We start from the raw sequence: 23,160 nt of genomic DNA on the forward strand, positions 1-23,160 counted from the left end.
TGCAATTTCAAAACTACCGTTAATTTATTATATAGCTTTTTAAATCGTGATTGAAACTTACTATGCATTTTTTAAGACATTAAAGGTATTTCATTTGTCTACAGGAGCATAGATATTTGGAAAGGCGATAATTGTTTGATTTTGACTCTCAAAACGTTTACTTATGCATGCATTCAAGCCCAGTTATCTGAAATTTCTTGCGGAATTGATCATAGGAATCATCTGAACTAGAGTGGAATACATGTTAAACGACAATCCTCAAAACAATAGCGTTCTCTAATCGGATATCAGTTACGATTGTTGCGACCATCGGATACCCAGGCGATTCGGATGTAATCGCACTCTTTGACATTTCCACGTGATAATCAAAAAAATCTCGGTTGCGGCGCAATACACGAGCATAAATGGTAAATTATTGACAATTTTCATCACATTAATACCCGGGGTAGTAGAAACAAGGATTATGAATTCATTATTCTTTATATATACCAATTTATATTAATATTGACATTCTATAGTTAGAGATGTTATGGAGGGACGGAGACTGAATTATGATACTTTTCTTTGCCTTAATTTCCTATGTAATCATTTGGTCTTCCCTTCCATCCTCTTATTGATGACTTAAAGCACCACTTTAATCAAACATATTGTTCTATGGTCTTCAAATTGAGCTGCCTTGTCCTTTTCTTTTGAAATGGGAACTAACACTCATCTAAAGAAATCTTCCGGTCTAATTTCTCCATCATAAATGCATGAAGCACCAATAAAACATTCCTTCAACGTTTCTTTAACTCCTTAAGTGGTTTATGTACATGTGTGTGTGTGTATATATATATATTTATAATTATATATAAACTTAAGTTATGTATGTATATATACATATATGTGAAATTCACGCATCGGTGTCGGGGGGCCAGTTCCTTTCCCTGTGCCGTTTATGGTTTCCCAGGAAGATAACGTACCCGAAAAATTACATAACGGGGTGGAGTTGAGGATACCCAGAGAGGTGCGAATCGAACTCGGGCCCTCCGATCAGTAGTCAAATGCTCTACCCTTGGACCACCAACGGTAATCAGTCCGCAGGTCGGTTTGGTAGACGTTGGTAGAGTTCAGCTAGTACATAGCCCAAAGGCGTGCGAAATGGTTTCCCAGGAAGATCTACAGTATTACCCTATAGTTAAAGCAGCTTGGGCGGAGCTGATAGTGCCCGAGAATCAAACCCTTGCCCTCTGGTTCGAAGTCCAGCCTTCTACCGCTGGAAAGACACATTCCCATGTATGTATGCATAAAGAAATTTTTTCACGCCCATTTTTTCATGCAAAATTGAAAACATTGTACATAGTGATATATCTGTGGCCTCAATGACTATTTCGAAAACTTTGATTGGTCTATCACTCAAAACATATGGCGAATTTTGGAGGAAGTCAATTCCACTGGGCATCCTGAATGTTGTTCATCAGCTCTGGAAGTACTCCCAAGTTTAAACTCATTTACCCAATTGTAAAATACACCTGTGTCTAAAATAAGTCTGTTTATGTTGGTCTTTCAATTGGAATGCTTTAAGTATCGATGGAATAATTACGTAGGGGACAGGAAGTTTGGCTATTGACCGGAAAGTTTCGGGTTTAAGTGTCGACTGATGATGCCTTTGAGTAACTGCTTCTAAATTTAAATAGGCGGTTAAACTCTTTCTCAAAATTCCGGATACCGATTGGTTGCAGAGGTGAAAAATAACTCCAAAATACAATGAATGTGTGAATTTTTACGCGACTGATTGTATTTTGTTTGAGGTATCAGCTCTTATCAAAATTTACTTCTGAGTTCATTACTATGATTTTAATAATCATATTGATGCAGTTAAATACGTATATTCTTAGATTTATATAGCAACTACAGTAGTTTTGCTTCAATTTGTGGCATGGATTGGAATGAAAAAAGTGTCTTCTTTCGGGAGTTGAAAATGTTGTTTTCATAAATAAATCTTAGTTTTATGTAAATGTAGCTAATAGCATTCAAAATTTCTCTAAAATTTCAACTCTAGAGTCTCCGAATGAAAGACCATGTCAGTTTCTGCATGGGTCTCGAAGGAATATCCGTTTCTTGACCCACACCTTAAAAATGCCTTCTCTAAAGGTAAAGTTTTGACGGTTTTAGGTTATTGGCGATATGAAGCCGGCGGATGAACCTTAAATTCCCTCCAAATGGGCATTTATTCTGCGTTGGGATACCCAATGGGATTTGATTGATGCCATCGGGAACAGTACAAAGGATGAAATCATTCATCAGTTTTCTACATATTTTATACGACTGCGTTCAGTGGAGCTTCACAATGATTATGATTCTAGAGCTGATAAAATAGTGAAAGTAAAGTCATAATGAGTATGAGGATGTAATACACGTCCTCAAGCCAAATACTTCTGAGACACTCATTCAGTTTGTGTTTAAATAATGGCCCGTTATATGTTGTTTTCAACGAGTTTATGGGAAAAAACATTATTTCCGATTAGATACTTTTCATGAACAATGTAATTAATAATATGATGACTACATAAATAAACTTTATAAGCAGAATATAAGAAGTTATATTTATTAGGGTAATATTTAGTGTTTGTTGAGTCTTTCGCTCTATTGCGTGTCTGGATCAAAACAGCACTGAGATTAGTTTACCGTCTTGAACTAATTTTTGATCCCAGTTGGTGAAGTTTTTAGATTTTTTTCTATCAGAACCCTCGGTTCTGATTCATATTTCTTCATTGATAATAGAATGGAATAAGCTCCTGTTCTGGCCCTGAAATACGAAGTATGGAGCTTCATAATTTCCTTCTCCATTTTTCAAGCATAGCCAGCAAGCCTTGGTGTCTTCTACCGTTCTCTTCATGATATTTATTTTCCAATAAGTATTCTCCCTGGTCAACTAATGGTGATTTTCTTCCAAGACTCATTTCCCCTAATGAATCTCTCTCAATTATAATACCTTCTCTCACGATGGTGACACTCGTCGAGTTCGTGTTTTTATTCCATCAATCAGTTTGCTTCTTCGAAACATGGTGACTGAAAAGTCTTGACGCAAGTACACCCTGTCAGGAATCATCCCATTTCAGTGACCAACAAGTTTGGATATACTTATATTCCATCTCTGTACACAAAAAACAACAAAATTGTAACATTTTAGAGAGTTTCGATCGATTGTTGGAGTGTTAAATAACATTGAAGGAATAGGAAGAGAAACTAATTCTAAGAAAATATTTATCCTCTTCCTTCGAAGTAAGAGGCTAATAACAAGCTCGTCCAACTAAAGGACCTCTTTTTGAAACCACACTTCCCAAAATATAAAACGAGGATAAACAAAAGAAAATATGTACATGTGAGAAGGAGTTCAAATCCTTATTTTTGAGTAAAATATAGTTTCGCCTCCATATAAATTGCTTCGGAGAAATTTTCCACCATCTCATATGACTTAATTTTGATTTGGGAAGGCGACGACTGTTTCGCATTATGTCTTAAATTTCCTTCGCAGCAGTGTCGTCCAGCAATGATGGGATCAATTACTTATTTATTTGTTACCATCATCCAAAAGAGCAAAAGAACATTGGCGCGTTCCTACAAAAAATAGAAAAAATACATCACTTACAATTGTAAATAAAAAAATTTTACTAAGCACTTACTGCATTTTGACTTCGGCTGTGATTAGGACAATGGCGTTTTTCTATGTTTTTAAAAAACAATTTGTGTTCTAATTAATTGGCCATGAGAGAAATTTTCATATGATTACTCCAGATGTGGCCTGCAGTGAGCACTCCATTTGTTATACTTAATACAATTGGAGAGGTATATTACGTGTGTTGGTTTTGCTTTTCCGGCTGGTATTCGAAAACATAGGATATGAAAACGAGAGGAAAGAAAACGCGAAAGACATAATGACCTCGTGCGAGTTGCGATCACGGATTTCAACCAACCTCCCACCCTACTTCCGATCACCTCCCCCTCCCTAGCCCCACCATGGTGCACTATGCGCACTCGTGACGCTCTCAAGGGACTGCTTTAATAAAAATATCCGTACCAGATCACGGGCACCAGTTGGTCACCGTGTGCCGCCCGCCGCAGTACGGGTTTCTTTCTAGGGCTACGCTGAAGTTCGGTCGGTGTGGTTTGCGTGGGCCCATGGATGAGGATCGATCGCAGGATAAGGTACCTTGCCTTAGAGAACGGTGTGCCGGAGTCTGTCTTGCCGCTGCTTGGGGGTCGTAGTCCTGCGCAGTTGTAAACCCTATTAGTTTCCCCCGTCTGCCACTCGAAGTAAACAAAAAAAATACTCTAAACCAACAACAGTGCTATGGCTCCGAAGGTTTGGGCCCTTGCGACGCTCCTGGCGGTGGTCGCTCTCTTCTGGGCCCCCGGGTCGTTCGGGGACGAAGAGGTCGAGAGCACCACTTGGCAAGTGCAGCGGGCCGCGATGACCACGACGGAAGCGTCGATTTCGCAGTCGGATGAAGTGGCGGTACATCAGGACGTGGGCGGCGGGAACGCCTCAGTGAACGTGCACGGAGACATCGCCGGCGGAGAATCGTATTCCGTGTTTTCGTCGTCTTCGGAAGTCGCGGTTCCCAAGTCTCCGGACTACCAGCTGCTCTTCGAACACGCAGGGCTGAACCTGACCTCTTTCCTGGCCCTGTATGCCCCGATATCGTCGAGCATCCAGAACGAGGAGTGCAGGAAGCAAGGGCGGTTGTACTTGCGGGAACTGCAGAAGTTCACCTTGTGGGCCTCCCAGAGTAAGTTCTTGCCGGGAAGTAGAGAAGGAAGTTCCTGGTGCCGATGTGGCAGAGGCTCGCGTCAACATTCTCCGCATGCATATATAGAGCCATAATGTTCCCTCATCGGGGAAGTCTAAAGGGAAGGGAAAAAACAAACATCTTCTGAAACGAAGTCAATGCCATGACTCGAACTAATAGCTATCATGATTCAATGGTGCAGGATTTCAGTCTCTCAAAAATCATACGCACTCGATTCCTACAAAAGAACCACACTGGAACCGTATTTCATTCATACGCTTTTCCATATTATGACACTCGGCCTGCTAAGTTATTGCTTTAGGTGGCATACGAAAACGACAAAACATATATTAATATTACCATATGCTATCGTCAACTTGATTTTATTTTTGAAAAATATATCCATGGTAACGGGGAGGCAAATGAACGCAATATTCTTAAAGTCGTGGCGTCTTTAAGTCGCGGCGCCTCTCGCACGACTGCGAATACATGTGACATTGTATGTACGGTATTTCGTCATAACATCTAGTTCCTTTAAAAGCCCCAAAATTTCAGAGTTTAAGAGGACGCCTCGGTAGCTTAAGTGGCTAAAGCACTCGACCGGATATTGAGGGATCTGGGTTCGAGTCCCAGTCAAGGCGAATGATTTTTACGCTCTGAAATTGTTGCATTGCAATATTCTTACTTTCATTTTTGTAGATGGAATCCCAAGTACTTACCCCATATAATAGTGGCGAAGAAGTGGAAACATTTACGAGTGAAATAATGAGAGGTTCTGATTTCTTGAGAGCGATTATTATGATATGAAGTTTATATTCACTTTGACTATTCTGAAGATCGTGTCGTTAAATAAAAAAAACCATAAACACAGTAATCAATCTGAAAGTCGGTTTGGTAGGCGATGGTAGAGTTCATAAAATACCTCTAAAAATTTTTATGATACAGCGATAACTATTTTAAATACATATTTATGCTAACTGGAAGTTACTGTTATGCGTTATTAAACAGACATTACTCATTGAAAGACTTGATACCCGGAGTGTAAGACTACTTTGTCACTTGTAGATTGTGGTTTTTTTAAGACCTTCGAATGATATTTCGTTTAAATGATTTTTATTCATAAGGGTAAGTCCATGAATTTCTCATAAAAAATCACATCTGAAAGGTTGTTTTTTACCATAATTACTGCAATCAAAATCAATTTCGTGCGTCAAAATGCGTGCTTAAACCTTAATTAATAGAGCTTAATACAGGAAAAGAGTTTATACTAGAAATTTGTAACAAAAAAGAAATTTTTATTTAAAATATTTATTTAAATGGTCATAAAATAACTGAAAAATTCATCAAAGATAAATTTCTGAACATTTTGAAAATAGGGACGTTCAAAAATTAAATGTTTATTCTTTTTTCGGTGAATGAAAAAACAGAGACTCAAGTGGAAACATAAATTTGCAAAGAACATTTTTGGTTATGGACGACTGTCATAGAAAACACGTTTTACAAATTACTAGAAATACATCGTGTAATTAATCAATATGGTGAGTATGAGTCTCATTTGTAGGATTATTTATTTTTTGAATTTAAAATAATGTAATATTATCCATAGGTTTTGAAAGACTCGATTATGTACAGAATTTACCCCCCCCCCCAATGAACAATTATGGAATAATATTTTCACCATACATTCCTAATATTACGTTTTTCAGTTTAAAAAAGGCATATAATTTAGTTACTACTTTGTTTAATTTCTGAGTCACTCGTAAAAGAAAAATACTAAGTATTGTATAGTGAATATATTATAATATGGCTATTCTGAGTCAGCGTGTTACTTATTAGTCGCCTATTTTTGCAACCACAAACATCATTGAGCATCATTGCCGTCGTAGTGATTGCAATGCAGGTGATTAATTCAGTTAACATCAGTCCATTTTTAGAAACAGCATTGAGTGGTTTCCTTTTTGTCAACAGGACATTAACATTTCGATCGCTGAAGACTAATGAATAAGGAATACATAGCTACCTACGAGGAAGGTAAGGTATCGGTGTACCAGTATCAATTCATTCCCGTCACCTTTAAAATTTTTCTCTGAGATTAATTAACTAGCACCACGAAAGCACAACTCAAAGGGAATCGGAGATGCTTAGACTGAATAGGCACATCTAGAATACGGGGTTTGAGGATTCTACTCCACACGCCAATTCCGTCAAAATTGTAGCTCCGACGAGAGTTCAACCGAATACTATAATGCGTAACCTAGTTCTGTTATAGGCCTTTAGTGCGTTCTGGTGCTCCTGAGTGTCACTGGAATATTAGGTTAGTACTCGAGCTTATCGGAAGCCTTCCAAAATCTCCAGAGAGAGCAGACACTCTAGCTGATAATAAACCCTTTGTCAGCTGTCCATCACACTACCAAACTAAGAGAAAATATGCTGTCTGACGCATATTTTTAACTATTTACCTAACTTTCACCTAAAAAGCTATCATGGTGACGAGTTACAAGGGTATTTTGAAATAATTATGACATGGAAGTAAGAAAATGTATCCATTCTCAAAATAATTAAAATTTAAAATACTTAAAAAGAACAAGCATGATGGCTCGTGTTTCAACTTATGCGGTGCAAATTGTAATCAATTGTTCAAGATAGTTTTGGGGTTAACGCAGTCTCTTCACTCTTAAATTTGTCAATCTGGCCTAGCAAAACAAAACCTGACCCATAGGACTAAAATAAACTGTTCATCAATTCCTCATACATTCTCTGTCCCTTCATTCTACCCGGCATCTCTATCTTCTTCCTACCCCAACCTCGCTTGTCCAACTTTCTCCCTTCTATAATCTTTTTCAACATACCAACGCCAATTAAAATCCATCGTATTCACCTTTGATGCCTCCTTTGAATTTCTCCCCGAAAATCCCTCTCTCCTCCCCCACCTTACCTAATACTTCTTCCTTTGTTATCCTACCCGTCAATTTAACATTTTGTCTGTCTCCACACCCAAATCTCAAAAGCCTTCAATCTACGCCTATCATCTTGACCCAACAACCAAGCTTCCTAGCCGTGCAAAACAACGTTCCATACCAAAGTTTTCACTTATTTTCGTTAACATCCTTACATAATGTACCTTTTATCAATTCCCTCGCCTTATTAAACTTTTTTGCCTTAAATTAAATTCTTCTTTACATTTCCCTACTGCTGTAACCATCTTGGTCCAAAACACTTACAAGATACATAAACTGTTCCATCTGCTCCAGTTATTGTCCTATTATTTCAAAGTTTGACTTAAATTTCTTATACCTCGAAAACCTCGTAACCATAGATTGTCTTAGATCAATTCTGATCCCATGGCATTTCACTGATCGAATGCTCTCAGAAATGCTTGGGACCCCTTGGCTGACTGGAAAACTAAAGATCGATCATTCGCAAACATGAGTAGTTTTATGAATTCCCCATCTGCTATCATTCTTATCTCCTGTTCCTGCCCATCTGTTTTTTTCTACTTTCTGCATTCATGAGTTGAAAATCCCGAGTGCTAATGGCCATTTCCTTTGTACTCCCTTGCGGACTCATCATCCGCCTGCGCAGTTTTATATATGCACAAGTTGCAGCTAACCCTATCCTTCAAATATATTTCTAGTTTCTACGATCCCTTTGTCAGCTGTCCATCACACTACCAAACTAAGAGAAAATATGCTGTCTGACGCATATTTTTAACTATTTACCTAACTTTCACCTAAAAAGCTATCATGGTGACGAGTTACAAGGGTATTTTGAAATAATTATGACATGGAAGTAAGAAAATGTATCCATTCTCAAAATAATTAAAATTTAAAATACTTAAAAAGAACAAGCATGATGGCTCGTGTTTCAACTTATGCGGTGCAAATTGTAATCAATTGTTCAAGATAGTTTTGGGGTTAACGCAGTCTCTTCACTCTTAAATTTGTCAATCTGGCCTAGCAAAACAAAACCTGACCCATAGGACTAAAATAAACTGTTCATCAATTCCTCATACATTCTCTGTCCCTTCATTCTACCCGGCATCTCTATCTTCTTCCTACCCCAACCTCGCTTGTCCAACTTTCTCCCTTCTATAATCTTTTTCAACATACCAACGCCAATTAAAATCCATCGTATTCACCTTTGATGCCTCCTTTGAATTTCTCCCCGAAAATCCCTCTCTCCTCCCCCACCTTACCTAATACTTCTTCCTTTGTTATCCTACCCGTCAATTTAACATTTTGTCTGTCTCCACACCCAAATCTCAAAAGCCTTCAATCTACGCCTATCATCTTGACCCAACAACCAAGCTTCCTAGCCGTGCAAAACAACGTTCCATACCAAAGTTTTCACTTATTTTCGTTAACATCCTTACATAATGTACCTTTTATCAATTCCCTCGCCTTATTAAACTTTTTTGCCTTAAATTAAATTCTTCTTTACATTTCCCTACTGCTGTAACCATCTTGGTCCAAAACACTTACAAGATACATAAACTGTTCCATCTGCTCCAGTTATTGTCCTATTATTTCAAAGTTTGACTTAAATTTCTTATACCTCGAAAACCTCGTAACCATAGATTGTCTTAGATCAATTCTGATCCCATGGCATTTCACTGATCGAATGCTCTCAGAAATGCTTGGGACCCCTTGGCTGACTGGAAAACTAAAGATCGATCATTCGCAAACATGAGTAGTTTTATGAATTCCCCATCTGCTATCATTCTTATCTCCTGTTCCTGCCCATCTGTTTTTTTCTACTTTCTGCATTCATGAGTTGAAAATCCCGAGTGCTAATGGCCATTTCCTTTGTACTCCCTTGCGGACTCATCATCCGCCTGCGCAGTTTTATATATGCACAAGTTGCAGCTAACCCTATCCTTCAAATATATTTCTAGTTTCTACGATGAATTATATATTCTACCCAATATACTCTGTGGAACACCTTCTCAAAATCTAAGGAACAAACAAATATATACAGCTTATATTTAATGTTCCTTTTTATTAGTAGTCACGTTAGTGCTATGGCATCAGGCTTATCTCTTCCCTTCTTGATCCCAAACTGATCATCAACTAAGTAATCATTCACAAACCTCTCCATCCCTTTAATGATGGTAATACACTTAAGTAACACTTTTGATGCATGTGAAATCAAAATTATTGTTTTACAGTCCACGCATATCTTTCCCTTGGTTAGGATGGAACTAACACTGATCTAAAATAATCTTCGTGCCTAATTTCTCCATCATGAATGCTACGAAATACCATATAACTCCTACTTCATCGTTTTCCTAAGCACTTAAGTAGTTACACGAGAACTTTACCTACTATATGAATTTATTTGATTTCAATTTTCTTGCTGTCCTTTCTATATCACCATCAAGTATGCCTGGACCTAAGCTATCCCCCATATTTATGTCGTATTTTCCATCTCCCGTTTTATCTTTACTGAGATTACTGTCCTCAATTTGATCCTAAGCCTCCCAATCCCTTTTATAACTGATTTGGTCCTCTTCTGAGTTTTATTTTATGCCACTGCGGTCGGTTCCGCCTTCAAGAATTTCGTGATATGACCGCGAAAGCCTTGTTCGTCCCGCTGACGGGCACCACACACCGCGTTGTGGACTGGGTTCCGCAGTTGTCAGGGCTCATATTTATATTTGTATCCATCAAATGGTTTTAAGAAAAATTATCAAGGTGGATTCCTGTTGACTTCGACAAAAGTTTTTTTAGCGTGACATCATCATTATTACGATATATAGCCAAAATAGTAAACTAAAAGTTTGGTTTGAAAGGTGAGGATAGCACTAATCTAGTACTAATCACAATAGCGTGTGAAATTCACTGAGATCGGAACACGTGGGCCAGTTCCTTTTCCTGTGGTTTTCCAGAAATATTTGGTATCCAAAAGATCACTCAGTTTTTAGTAGAGCAGAGGGAGCCCAGGGACGCTCTAGGTGATCGTATTTGGGACCTCCGTTCAGCAGACAAGTGCTGTACCCAGTGGAATACCACATCCCTGTTAAAATCTACCGGCGCCTAAAAAAATATATAAAATTTATCCTTATATAGATTTTAATATGCTGTGAAATTCCTGAACCATAAGAATAATCAGTTTATTTAACGTATTTGCTCACGTTGTTATGATATCGATCATAAAATATTGTCATATGTCAAATCACCCCTTATGTCTCAGTCTCAAAGGTGTTTATTTATTCAAGTAGTTGTACTGAATAACAATAACAAGTATTACAACAACAGTTTTATAAATATAACAGTACAACTGACAAGGAAGCCCTGTTATAGGTAATATGTCACCCATCATGTGCGATTTAGCAGCTATAAAACAAAATGTTTCCAATACTTATTTCTTTTGATTCGAGAGGGAGCCTTTGATTGAAGATTTCCCCTGGAAAGACAACTTTATTACTAAGATAATTTGCTCGAAATTTTACTTGGCATAATACATGTTTACATATAGTATTTGAGGGTGGCGACCCATTAATGAAACTGCTCATTCATTTAGTTTTGATCTTTTGGCCAATCGAGGGGTATTTCTGCATGTTCCCTTAGCATCATGCGGAATATAGAGGCGATACAATCGTGTTGGAAATATTTTTTCTCCCTAATGGTTAGTCATTACGAATTTAAAAATAAGCGGAGCGAGAATGGGAGGGTAACGCATTAGAGAGGCTGCCACCCAAGAATTAACCGCCATGAGTGTCGCGAACACTCCTTGGGGGAGGGGTGAAGTGGAGGAGAGGGGAGGAGAGTTGTCGAGCGTAGAGCCCTCTTTAACGCCTTTGCCATTCTCGCTTGCAGCGAGCGGAATGTTCTCCCCAACCCAGTCCCACCTCCCAACCCCCCCAACACACACACACACATACATGCGTCTCCGCCGGTGCTCGCTTAGCGACCGTCTTTCGTTATTGTCTTTAATTTCCTGTTCTCCCCGTACCCGCTACCCCCTCTCCCCCACCACCCCGCCCCCCTTTTCCCCGGGCTCGAAAAGGGTCACAAATCGACACCTTTTAAAATTGCATTAAGCGCGTGTCTCCATGACGACGTGCCGGCGAGAGACTTTTTTTTTCAACTTCCCTCTTTCTTCCCTTCTAACTCCCTTTTTTTTCATTATTTTTCCTTCCTGCGTTCTCCCTCAACACCAACACACTACATCACACCCTCTCCCCTCCACACCCCTCTGATTCACACTCCCTCCTCCCCCCCCGCGAACAACCCTTCCACTCAAGAAGGTGGGAGTCTATCTAAGCGAACATTACTTGCCGGCCGCGTAGGCGGGGTGGTGGTGATGGTGTTGAGGGGGAGAAGGAGGGAGTTTGGGTGTGTCTTTGTGGGAAGGGACGGCGGAGCGATGGGTGCTGAGAGTTAAAAATAAAAAAAAGGGGCAGTAGGAGGCGTGCGGCGGCTGTGGGATTGGGGTGAAGGGAGATTGTGTCGTACGCGGAAGGGATGAAAAAAAATGGAGTAGGGAGAGGGACAGTGAAGGAGGAAGAGGAGGTAAGTAGGAAGTTTACTCTGCCTTCCTCACCCTCACGTACTCTCTTTCCACATTTGGCTCTTGGAAACCAGTTTAGCTCCCTTTTTTGAGGAGTGGCGTGAGACAGGATGCGGGGAGGTGAAGGGGGGGAGAGAGATAGGGAGGGAGAGACACTGAATGTTAAAAAAAAGAGAATACGAGGAAAAAAAAGAAACAAATGAAAAGAAAAATTAACTTGTCGACCTGAATACGTAATTGGAACATGTGGGATGGAGAGAGGGACGGTGGGGGTCAACTGGAAGAGGGAAGGACTGGAGGTAAAGGGACGAGGAGAAAGAATTGGAGGACGGGGAGATTCATCCCTCTCCGACATATCGCAGGGTCTCTCACGCTAAGTTACGTGATTTCTTTCCCAAAACGGCTTCACACCCCACCGGTATGTTTTTTCTTTTAAAAAATAAGGCTCGGCTGACTTCAAATCAACGCCATTGAGGCGATACTCTGCGTGGAACCAGGTCGTCGTTGACATCGGATCGCTGCGTTGGGTTAGCCATTTCTCTCCAAGCTCAGGACTCAGATTCGACCCCACGTAGATACGAATGGGTTTTATTTTTAGTAGTATCCGTTCCCCTAGAGGATGTAGTTCGTGGAAACACCGCGGCGAGTGCAGTAAGTACACCGCCTATCATTAGGGACGTTATATATTCTGAGTACGCCAGGGTTAGATCCTGGTTCCTACCCACCCTTCTATCGTGCCTCAACAGCCTTATGCCTTATCTATTTAGTTCGAGAGGGAAACAACTTCGACAACCTGGTAAATTATGGGATAGCTGTGGTATACAAAGTCATTAATTTAATGGTTACCAATATTTAGCAATTTTACTTAATTGTCAAAAAACGGGACCTTTTACGAACTCTTTACATCGCATAAAATTTTAAAACAACATATGATAAACAAGCAAATGGATTCCACAACATTAAATTCTATTAGCTTCAATGGTTGCCAATTCCATTGGTGTTATTATGAAGCAAAGAACATTTGGCGTCGATTCGGAATGAGAATGCTCGTCTGTTACAGTACTCTTATCTAAACGTTTCGAGAAGTTAAATAGGTGTTTGTCCAGTTTTGAGTCCAATGAATTTTGAATCAAGGAACAGATCATTATTTATGGCAGAATTGCGTTAACGATGGAAGCCGTATTGCTCAACTATTATTTGCAGGTCATATATGACTGGAAAATATAAATAAAAGTGCATTGACTTTGGAAAAGAGACATTTAAAAGTAAATGCGTCAAAAAAACTCTTATTGAATTTAAATTTTAAAATGAATACTGAGAAAGTTTCCATATTCCCATATTTTTATAAAATAATAATAATTTTAGCAGTAAACAATGAAAATTGCATGATAATTGGGCGATCCCCTCCAAAAATTCGTAAAAATCTTTAAAAAGCCCTACATTGAAAAAATTTCTTCCATGTTTTGTAATAGACGCGAAAAACAATCATTATTATTTAATTATTTAGCCAAATTTTAGTTTTAGATCCAATATCGTAGTTTAAGAGAAACTAATTTTATAAAGAACACAGGAAATATGTGCAGTGAAATTAATTCTTACCTAATTGAGCCTAATTTTAACAATTTGGGGTTAAAAAACACCGCTTAAAATAAATATACTTCTAAAATTATCCAGTCAGTTGTAATTAAAGAGCCATGAGCAAACTTTCAATTTCATACTTCAGCTTAACGTTCGATGACTTATGGTATAAAATTCCGAGTAACTCTACAGTGGAAGTTACACGGTGTGGGGCACGTAACCGAGAAATCTATATACGAGTAAATGAATGCACCCATGGAATGTAAGTAAATGCCTAGAAATGTACACACTGAATTGATTCGTATGCTGAATATACCCCAAAACCTACCTTAACCGATTGAATACCAATCATATACACACCAATATATATATATATATATAACGATTGTATGGAAAAACTCACACGAGCGGCACAATAATGGGCTGACACAATATAACACAAATAGAAAAGAATAGACACATTTAAAAGAACACTCACACGGTAAATTGTTCGAGCTTTCGGCCCTCTCAGAGGCCTTCTTCAAGAGAGACTGAAAATATCATCATATATTTTCAGTCTCTCTTGAAGAAGGCCTCTGAGAGGGCCGAAAGCTCGAACAATTTACCGTGTGAGTGTTCTTTTAAATGTGTCTATTCTTTTCTATTTGTGTTATATTGTGTCAGCCCATTATATATATATATATATATATATAAAATATGTTATATATTTATATGCATATTTTATACTAATGAATAATAAATTATTTATTAATAATGATATATATATTTTGTTATACTTGCACGCGCAAACAATTTTCCTTCACATGGACTACAGTGTTGACGGAGTAGAAGGGCTGGTGCTATCTGATGACCTCTAAAGCTGTGCCGGCGGGAGTAATGATATTGCTCCTTGTACGGTCACGCATGCCCGATCGGTTGACGGGTAGGAGCAAGACGAAAAGTAGTCTGCGTATCATCTGTTCCCCTCTGAGGTGGCCGCAAAGGCGTCAGATCCCAGAGGGACGGCATTGAGTGATAGTGTAACAATTGTAGCACTATTAAGGAAGGCAATGGGAAACCGCCATAGTTATTTATCTTAAGATTTTAAGGATGGACACCATTATGAAAACGAATCCTGGCAACCACGAGACTCGGCCCAATCGTGCCCGACAGCGAGGAAGGCAAGGATTCCACGATTGTTATCTCACGAAATATTTGCAAAGCAAAAACAACGACATCAGCAGCAAACAAGACGAAGAAAAGGACTACATTAGTTTTAATAGGAATTTGGAACAGCAGGGCAGTAATGAGGCCAAGAAAATTAAAGAACATAAAACGAGAGATGGAAAAAAGACGCGTATTTCCTCTTTCCATCTCCCTGTATACTCGTAGTTGTTCTAGCACTGTGCGACGTGTGATTGAACAGCAGGATGTATGGAATAGTGATGCAGTGGGATGTATGGCAAAGGCAATAGACCAGCAAGGTTAGATACTTAATGGCTCTAAGAAATAGACTGGGAAAGAGAGTATTATGTACATGAGGATAGCTGAAGCTCAGCCTAACTCGATGGTGGGACAGAAAGGCAATTAAGGGAATTGTAATCAACAATGGCCATGGGGGTAGACAACATTCACGGCGAACTACTTGAAAGTTTAGGAGAAGTTATGAGGAAAGGTTTTATGGACTGATTGGTAGCATTTATTAAGGAAGGTTTTTGCCGGAAGACTTCGTCAGATCAGTTTTAGTTCCTATCCTAAAAAAAGGAAAGGCAGCAATATGTGAGGAATACAGAAGAATAATTTCGTATGCACCTAATAAGGTTCTCAGGATTGTCAACGAGAGGATGGAGCAAGGCAAATGAGGACTATTTTGGATTCAGGAAGCGGAGAGGCACACGTGATGCCAATGCAGTGATAAGTTCACTTATAGAGAGGAACACAGAATGCAATCAGGATTTGTCTGTTTCGTAGATTTCCATTAGGCGTTTTATAGATTGAATTGGGTAGAATTAATGAATGTATATTAGAAAATAAGAGAATATTGGAGGAATAGGAGACTTAGCCGAAACCTGTATCTGTCTCACACTGCTTAGTTGCAAATGGCGGATGGAGAGTCTGGATGGACAGTGTTGGGAAAAGGGGCAGGACATGGGGTGACCGTTATCAACTGTGATGCTCCATGCATATACAGAGGAAATAGTTAAAAGAGGCATGAGAAAAAATGTAAATAGAAATGAAAGTCCGCGGACATAAAGAACTAGAGAAAATTTAATAGATTAAGAAATTTAAAGAAATACAGATCAGTGATGAAGAAAAAATGAAATTGGCACCTTGTATTTAACTTCAAAATATGTTTGTTTTTTTAGCCGCATATACTTCTTCGTTCCCTCATATATATCAATTAATAATATTTATCTGAGCTTCAACGCTATATATATATATATATATATATATATATATATATATATATATATATATATATATATATATATATATATTGACTATCCTCGATAGCTCAAGTGGTTAAGAGCATCCGCCCGGCAAGTGGAAAGATCCGGTGTTCGAGTCCCGGTTGAGGAAATATTTTTACTCTTGTGATCCGTTCGATTCCGCCTTCCCCACCTCTATTGTGTTCGTCCTTTATATGTGTTCCTATCCCTTTTCCTTATATCTGTTTCTGTATATATGAGTATTTATTCGCCGTTTGGCGGGATTTCGTGTTTGAATGTATATATATATATATATATATATATATGAGTTTTGCATGAGTGTGTGCGCTGCTGGGGTGTAATTTTCCGTGTTGTTTTTTGCATGTGGTATTTTTCGTTTTTACGGTTGGTGACCTAACACCCCCCGCCACACGCCCTTGCGGCGGCTTGCGGGGTATTATGTAGATGTAGATATATATATATATATATATATATATATATATATATATAATATATATTATATATATATAATATATATTATATATATATATATATATATATATATATATATGTATATTAACTACCATATATTTTAAAAATGTTAATAATCATTTCATCAATGACACTATAACGTTATAATTTTGTTTTAAGATTCAACGTCATAAAATACTAGTATGTTAAAAATTACATCAAGGGTAAGCTATTGACATGTCAGCATTACAGGATTTCAATATATTATTAAAATAAGCAGAAAATACAGTAATATTGTGGTTATATCATCGGTCAACTTCAAGAACGATGTATTTTACTGATATAAATTCAATGTAGTTACTCTTGGAAGGAGTTCCAACTTGAGCGAGAGTTTTGTTTTGCAAATTACAAATTTTGCAGTACATGATAATTTGATAATTTTTAAGATTTTTTGCAAACAAGCTGTTACTTTTTCCTTAAATTAGCTGAAGATTTTTCACTCCTCGTGGAGGCTTCTGCTGAAAAATCAGAAGAGGAAGTGCTTAGAATCCGGGAAAAGTGGTAGCTCAATCGTAAGGAACATATATGAATTCGGTCTCTATACGGAGGATACGTCCTCTTGCCCTTGTCTCACTCCCTTGGTTTTTTCTTTCTTTTGCCCTCCCATCCCTTTTTCCTCTCTACCCGTTTTCTTTTCCTCATTCAGCCTATTTTTTCCTGCGTGAATTTCATTCACTTTCCGTGTATATAGTATTATGCGGAACTACCTATCTGGCTTTTGAGCCGCTCGGCACTGCACCAAGCCGTTCTTCGCGGAAGAGACCTTCGATCCTCGAGTCAACACTTTTGCCGCCTCTCGAGCTCCTGCCCTCAAGTCAAAGACATTCCCTTCCGGCCTACGACTATACGAGGGTTGTAAGCGTCTTAAGGTTGGACGTCCACGACAGAGAGGAGACATTTCTGTCTGTGAATCGAATGCTTCGAAGGCAAGGGTGATGAAATTGCTTCCTTTAGTCAAACAGGGATATTTGAGATTTTTGCGAAAGTCTTACGAGCACATAGCGACTGCAACTGCTCATTTATATGGCTTATACGCGATTTAAATCGGTGGATAATGCAACGTGAGAAAACATGATATTTTACTGGGATTTCATCTAGGTCGAGCCAAATAGTGCGTCTTTGTATCTTAGTATCTCCGTATCTCATTGTATTTAAGCAGAAACTCACGTATTAGACTCCGATGATATGAAATTTTAGGCGGAATCATACACACATCGTATTTTCTCGTAACATACTTTGTGACAAGATATATTTTCATAACCTTGCGTGAAAATGATAACTTCATTACTGGAGCGAAAGAAGAATTAAATTATATCATTATATTCATAGTTGTGGATCGTGGTAGTCTGGGAGTAGAGCGTTGGACTACTGACCGGAGGGCTCGGATTCGATTCCCGGGGAAGCCTCTCTGGGCACTTGCAGCTCCACGCAAGCTATGTAATGTGATTTTTCGGGTACCACATCTTTCTGGGAAACCATAGCCAGCACAGGGAAAGGAAGGGCTTAGTACAGGGTGAACTCTACCATTACGAAACAAACCGACCTTCGGGTTGATTATTGTGTTTATGGTTTTTTTATATTCATTGCTATATTATTTATCGGACGCTTACTGATGATGATGAAGGTTATGAATTCTGAGATGGAAGTGCGTGAAAATTAATTATTTTAAAGTTGCCAGTGGAACAAGATGAAGATTGTATATTGTTATAAGCCTTATTTTTCTGCCTCTTTGTTTTTATTTTTCCCTTAGGAGTTTTCAGAGTCAAAGCATATTGACTATGGTAATGCTAAAGTAAGTCATATCCATTCAAGTTCAAATACGTGTCGCAGTTAAATAGAATAAACTTCGAATCCGAACTTCAGGCTCTGACAAATAGTTTGCTCAAATGATATTTCTTCGATAGAAATACAATTTAACGAAACAAATGTAATTCGTTGAAATATTCAACAAGCGATATCTTTTTTTTTCGATTTGTTAACATATGCCTTTCCTTGCTCGCTTAATGACACGTACGTAAGTTTCGAGCTTGATGTTAAAGGATGAAAAATCGAATGAAAAAATCGAACGAAAGAAGAAAATGTTCTTATTAATCGTCAAATTTGAAGAAAAAAATTGTGATTAGAAACTGCAGAAAGACGAATGCAGGTCATGCTTACGAAGCTTGCCATGGCACAGTGAAAAATTGTGCAACAGCCATTGCAATTACGATTTGAGAAACAGAGATTCAATGTTACTTGCTTCACGTTAATGATCCGACGGAACAACTGTCTGGGGGTTATTACTAACGAGAGAAGATGAAGAAACCAAGGAGAGCATTGCTTTTCATTTTTTCTCAGCAGGTTGCTGCAAATGAATTCCTTAGAATACACCCCATTTTCTATGGTGCTGTTTTCCATTTTCCCTTCTCGATTTCCCATTTTTAAAATTTCTTTGAAGTCTGATACCAACGATTCACTCTGAAATGAGTTAAATGTGCCGAAATCCAGTCTGTATGAGATTTTAATGGTGTCTTTTCCAACCTGGTTTTTGGAACGTTTCCATCGACCACATTTATGGAAAACCTTTGTCATTGGAGGAACTGAAATATTTTGGAGGGTATAATTGCAAGAGCCATTCATTATTCGAGCGGAGTATTAGCATTTTGTGTGCGGAAATATGGGGAATTTCTATCGGTGAATTCTCAAAGCTGTCCCAAAAAGGTATATTTTTAGAATGATGTCGTAAAATTCTGAGCTCGTTGCTCTTGATAACATTTCAGTGATATTTTTTACGGGTAATTTTTCCTAAGTACCTGGAAAATGGGACAAACTCTTGGAATTAATGTGAAAATCTTCGAAATACTTGTTTATTGGGCCGTCAAATTTCAATATTTGAATATTCTAATCAGTTTTGAGACTAAGTTACTTATATATGAAATTTAGCGGCGTTGAATCGCGAAAGTTAAGGAAAAATTGATATTTGCCAAATTACAAATTACTTATTAAATAACTGAATGGAATGATCATAGACTGAATTCACAATTTTTACTTTCTCTTAAAGTTGGATACATTCAGTTATTCAGTTGTTATCATCATGTTCGCTCATTATTCCCCTCGAATAATGCTTTGGTGCCGTATCATCGCACGTAATGATATGAGAAGAAAAGGTTTTCAAATTTCACTCAGGGCTCAACCTGTTAACTTGTTCACAATCGCTACTTTAAATTATAGATTTTAAAAAAATTATTCCTAATGAAAGTACAGATGTTTTCATAATGAATTATTCATCAAGAATGAAGTACCTTGGAATTGATTTATTTCGCGGAGCGTGTGCATTCCCAAGTTTTTAGATAAGCATATGGCTGATTTAATGAGTGTAAAATATACCTCTCAAGTTGACTTATCAACCTTTTCTTTTGAAACGGCGTACACGTTATACATCTCATTCGCTTCTTGATTCACGATCCGTTTCCACGAATTTCTCACTCGCCTGGGATGCAGGCAACAACGCTATAAATTCAAAGAATCCACCACTCAACATTTAGTGGGACCCAACGCTCCTCGGATCAATACATTCCTTCGCGCTCCCGGGGAAACGATTTTGAGTTAATTTGATCGCTTTTTTAACATGACACATTCGTCAAATTATGCTCAGAAATATTATTTATCTCCATTTTTTTCCTGTCATTATTGCGTATGATGAATCTAATATAATGATTTGTTTTCAAAAGTATTTCATATCTACCCCTGCTAATTTATTAAAACCTTTCTTCCCCCGATGCCTTTCTTCTGATTTAAATGCCTTCCCCTTAAGTTCTTCCATCTCACAATACCAATCTTCTATTACGATCTTAAGTTAATTGTTGAGTCTCAAAATGCCAAAAATTATTCTCCCCATTTTCCTTATCAGTATTTCATGTAGTTGAATCGTCTTACCAACTCTTCGGAAGAAATTTCCATATCCCACTAGTACGGTTTATTATAGTTTCATAAATACTCCGTAGACCCTAACTTCCATTTTTCATTACTGTTTCTAATTTCGTTCCCCTCTAAGAGCCTTAGAAAAGCAATATCTGCCCATAAGGGTTTACGAACTGCTTACCGATACCCAAGATAATATTTACCTTTGGTTCTTGTTGATTTTAATGAAACTATTATTTCATTGAGCTAACTTAGAAAAAGCTTGCTTATATCATCGCTGGCAAACTGCTGCCACAAAAAACATTCTTCCACACGCTCAAGCTGCTTCAATAGTCCTTTTACACAATTATCTGCTTCTCCGACCGCGGATGGTTATATGCTTCTGAATTTGTTCTAATTAATGTTTTATTTATTGATTTTTGTAAACATTTCTTTTGAATACATTTTTCATCGGAATGTTCGCATTTTGATATTCAAGGATGAGAGTAAAAGGAAATAAAAGTGTCTTTTCGACCCATCTTTTGGTCGTAATCTATCCATTATTTATAATTCTTATGCTTATTCACCGTTTTATTTTCGTTTCTCCTTAAAAAAAGTGTTTGACTCCACAACTAAGTTTCCCCTCGGGGTACTGTATGGATCCACCGCCAGTATGGGCAACTTCGACGAGTGTACCCTAGTGGACGTGGAAGTTGGCGAGGCGGCTGGGGACGTCGTCAGCCGCGAGGAGGCGCAGGAGGGTGGCGTGGTGCACATGCGGGGCCAATACTGCCTGAGCAGGATCAACTTCGACCAGAAAATCAAGGGAGCGCCCAGATCCAAACTCGACCTTAGGAATCAGGAATTCCTCAGACACGCCAACACTTCCTCGTGGACTAAGATACAGGTAAGTTAGAGAAAATGGGAAATGATAATTTCTTGAACTTTAAAACTTTTTACCTTTATCCATTTGATATTTATTCATGTGACCTTCCTCAAGATCTAGTTATGTTCACTATTAAACAATAACGTAGCATTTAATTTTTTGTCTTAAGAAGAGAATATTTAAAATAGGGAAAACCAATCAAGCATTTATATTTTTATAAGAAATATTGTATTTTTAAAGTGGAAGGCATAAAAATACTAAAAACAATTAGTTGTTGCTCAAAACTCTTCTTTATAACTTTCTGTATATAGATGGTTATATTTGACCAATGAAGGAACTCTGTTTATCTGCAATCCTTTGTTCAAAACCCTACTTGTAAATTCTCATTATACTATATTCCCTCCATCCAAACTTTCATCGCATATTGATTTATGAAAAATTCAGTTGCATTCGCAAAACACAAGTCTTGCCAAAAGGGTCAACGTGTAATTGTAATACGCATTCGCAAATGTCTACCTTATTTGAGCAGATTGCGTTTGGAGCACGCATTCACATTAAAATAGTTCTTTACAAATGTTATACGAGGATGGAGATGAAAATGAGGTAGACGCTGGATGAAGGAGAAACGTGGGGAAGTTTTGAGCTTGCCGTCATATCCGTGATCAGGAAAACATTTGAACCGAGAAGAGATGCAAATTTGACCCGGAATCCTTTTGTTTCGCAACCTAGCGTGACTCGCAATGACCGTTTTGGCCGAAAAAAATTGCCGTTTCTGTCGTCCGAGGGAAAATTCATTGGGTAGAGTTTTAAGTCTCAGGAAGTTGTAATAATTTCAGCAACGCTGTCATTAGCATTACATTGACGATGTTTTGAATGTTTCAGCTAATATCAGAATACTATTAACTGTAAAATCTTGTGCGTGCATTGTTTAATGCATGTATTATGCACATATACATTGATATTAAGCTCTTGTTTTGTTTTGATTTATAAATTTAATGAAATATTTCAAGTAGAAACTAGTGGAATGACTTCATCATCGAAAAGAAAAAGAAACTCCGTTACTTAGAGGAGCTTTTTTTGAATTCCGGTATTTGAATATTTGCTCTTTTTGAGGACGTCATGCGTGATTCCACGAAGGATATAATTTTTCAACCAAAATATTCAAAACTTTAATAAACTAATCAGTGTTTGAGCAAGCCAAGCTTTGATTTCCTCCGCCAAACGAAAAAAAATGAAACATATCGTTTATAAAAGATAGAAAATTCTGTAGGTTTATATTGATTCAATAGTTCGTTGAAACGTTGATCATCGAAAGCTTTATTTTCCATTCTCGTCTGTGTGATTAAAGCGGGCATTACATGTCTCCTACCGTGCGACGGCGTTTAATGCCGTAACGTCCAAACGAAATCCTAAAAATCGTGTTTCATGGGTAAATGCGAGAGATCATCCCGTGGAAAAAAAATAAGAAGGGATGGCACAAACACTCACGTGTAGGGGAAGGACCAAAAGGAAGAGGTGGGAGGAGTAGTAGGGATAGGGTGGAATAAAGGGGGTGAAGAGGGTTGTGAGTGGATGGGGGTGGTGGGGGTAGGGA

The 23,160-nt window shown here is 38.1% G+C and overlaps 1 protein-coding gene across 1 annotated transcript in view; it reads left to right on the plus strand.

The window, feature by feature from the left end:
• The first annotated feature begins 4,333 nt into the window (after positions 1 to 4,333).
• The window catches only part of LOC139697978 (nose resistant to fluoxetine protein 6-like), a 107,877-nt gene continuing 89,050 nt past the window's right edge, over positions 4,334 to 23,160 (plus strand). The window contains exons 1-2 of the mRNA XM_071596832.1: positions 4,334 to 4,772; positions 21,298 to 21,587. Of these exons, the coding sequence (XP_071452933.1) occupies positions 4,334 to 4,772; positions 21,298 to 21,587 (729 nt within the window). The remainder of the gene's footprint in view (positions 4,773 to 21,297; positions 21,588 to 23,160) is intronic.

This window comes from Hetaerina americana, unplaced genomic scaffold (genome assembly GCF_022747635.1).
Source record: "Hetaerina americana unplaced genomic scaffold, ioHetAmer1.1.p SCAF_8, whole genome shotgun sequence".
In the NCBI taxonomy this organism is placed as follows: Eukaryota; Metazoa; Arthropoda; class Insecta; order Odonata; family Calopterygidae; genus Hetaerina; species Hetaerina americana.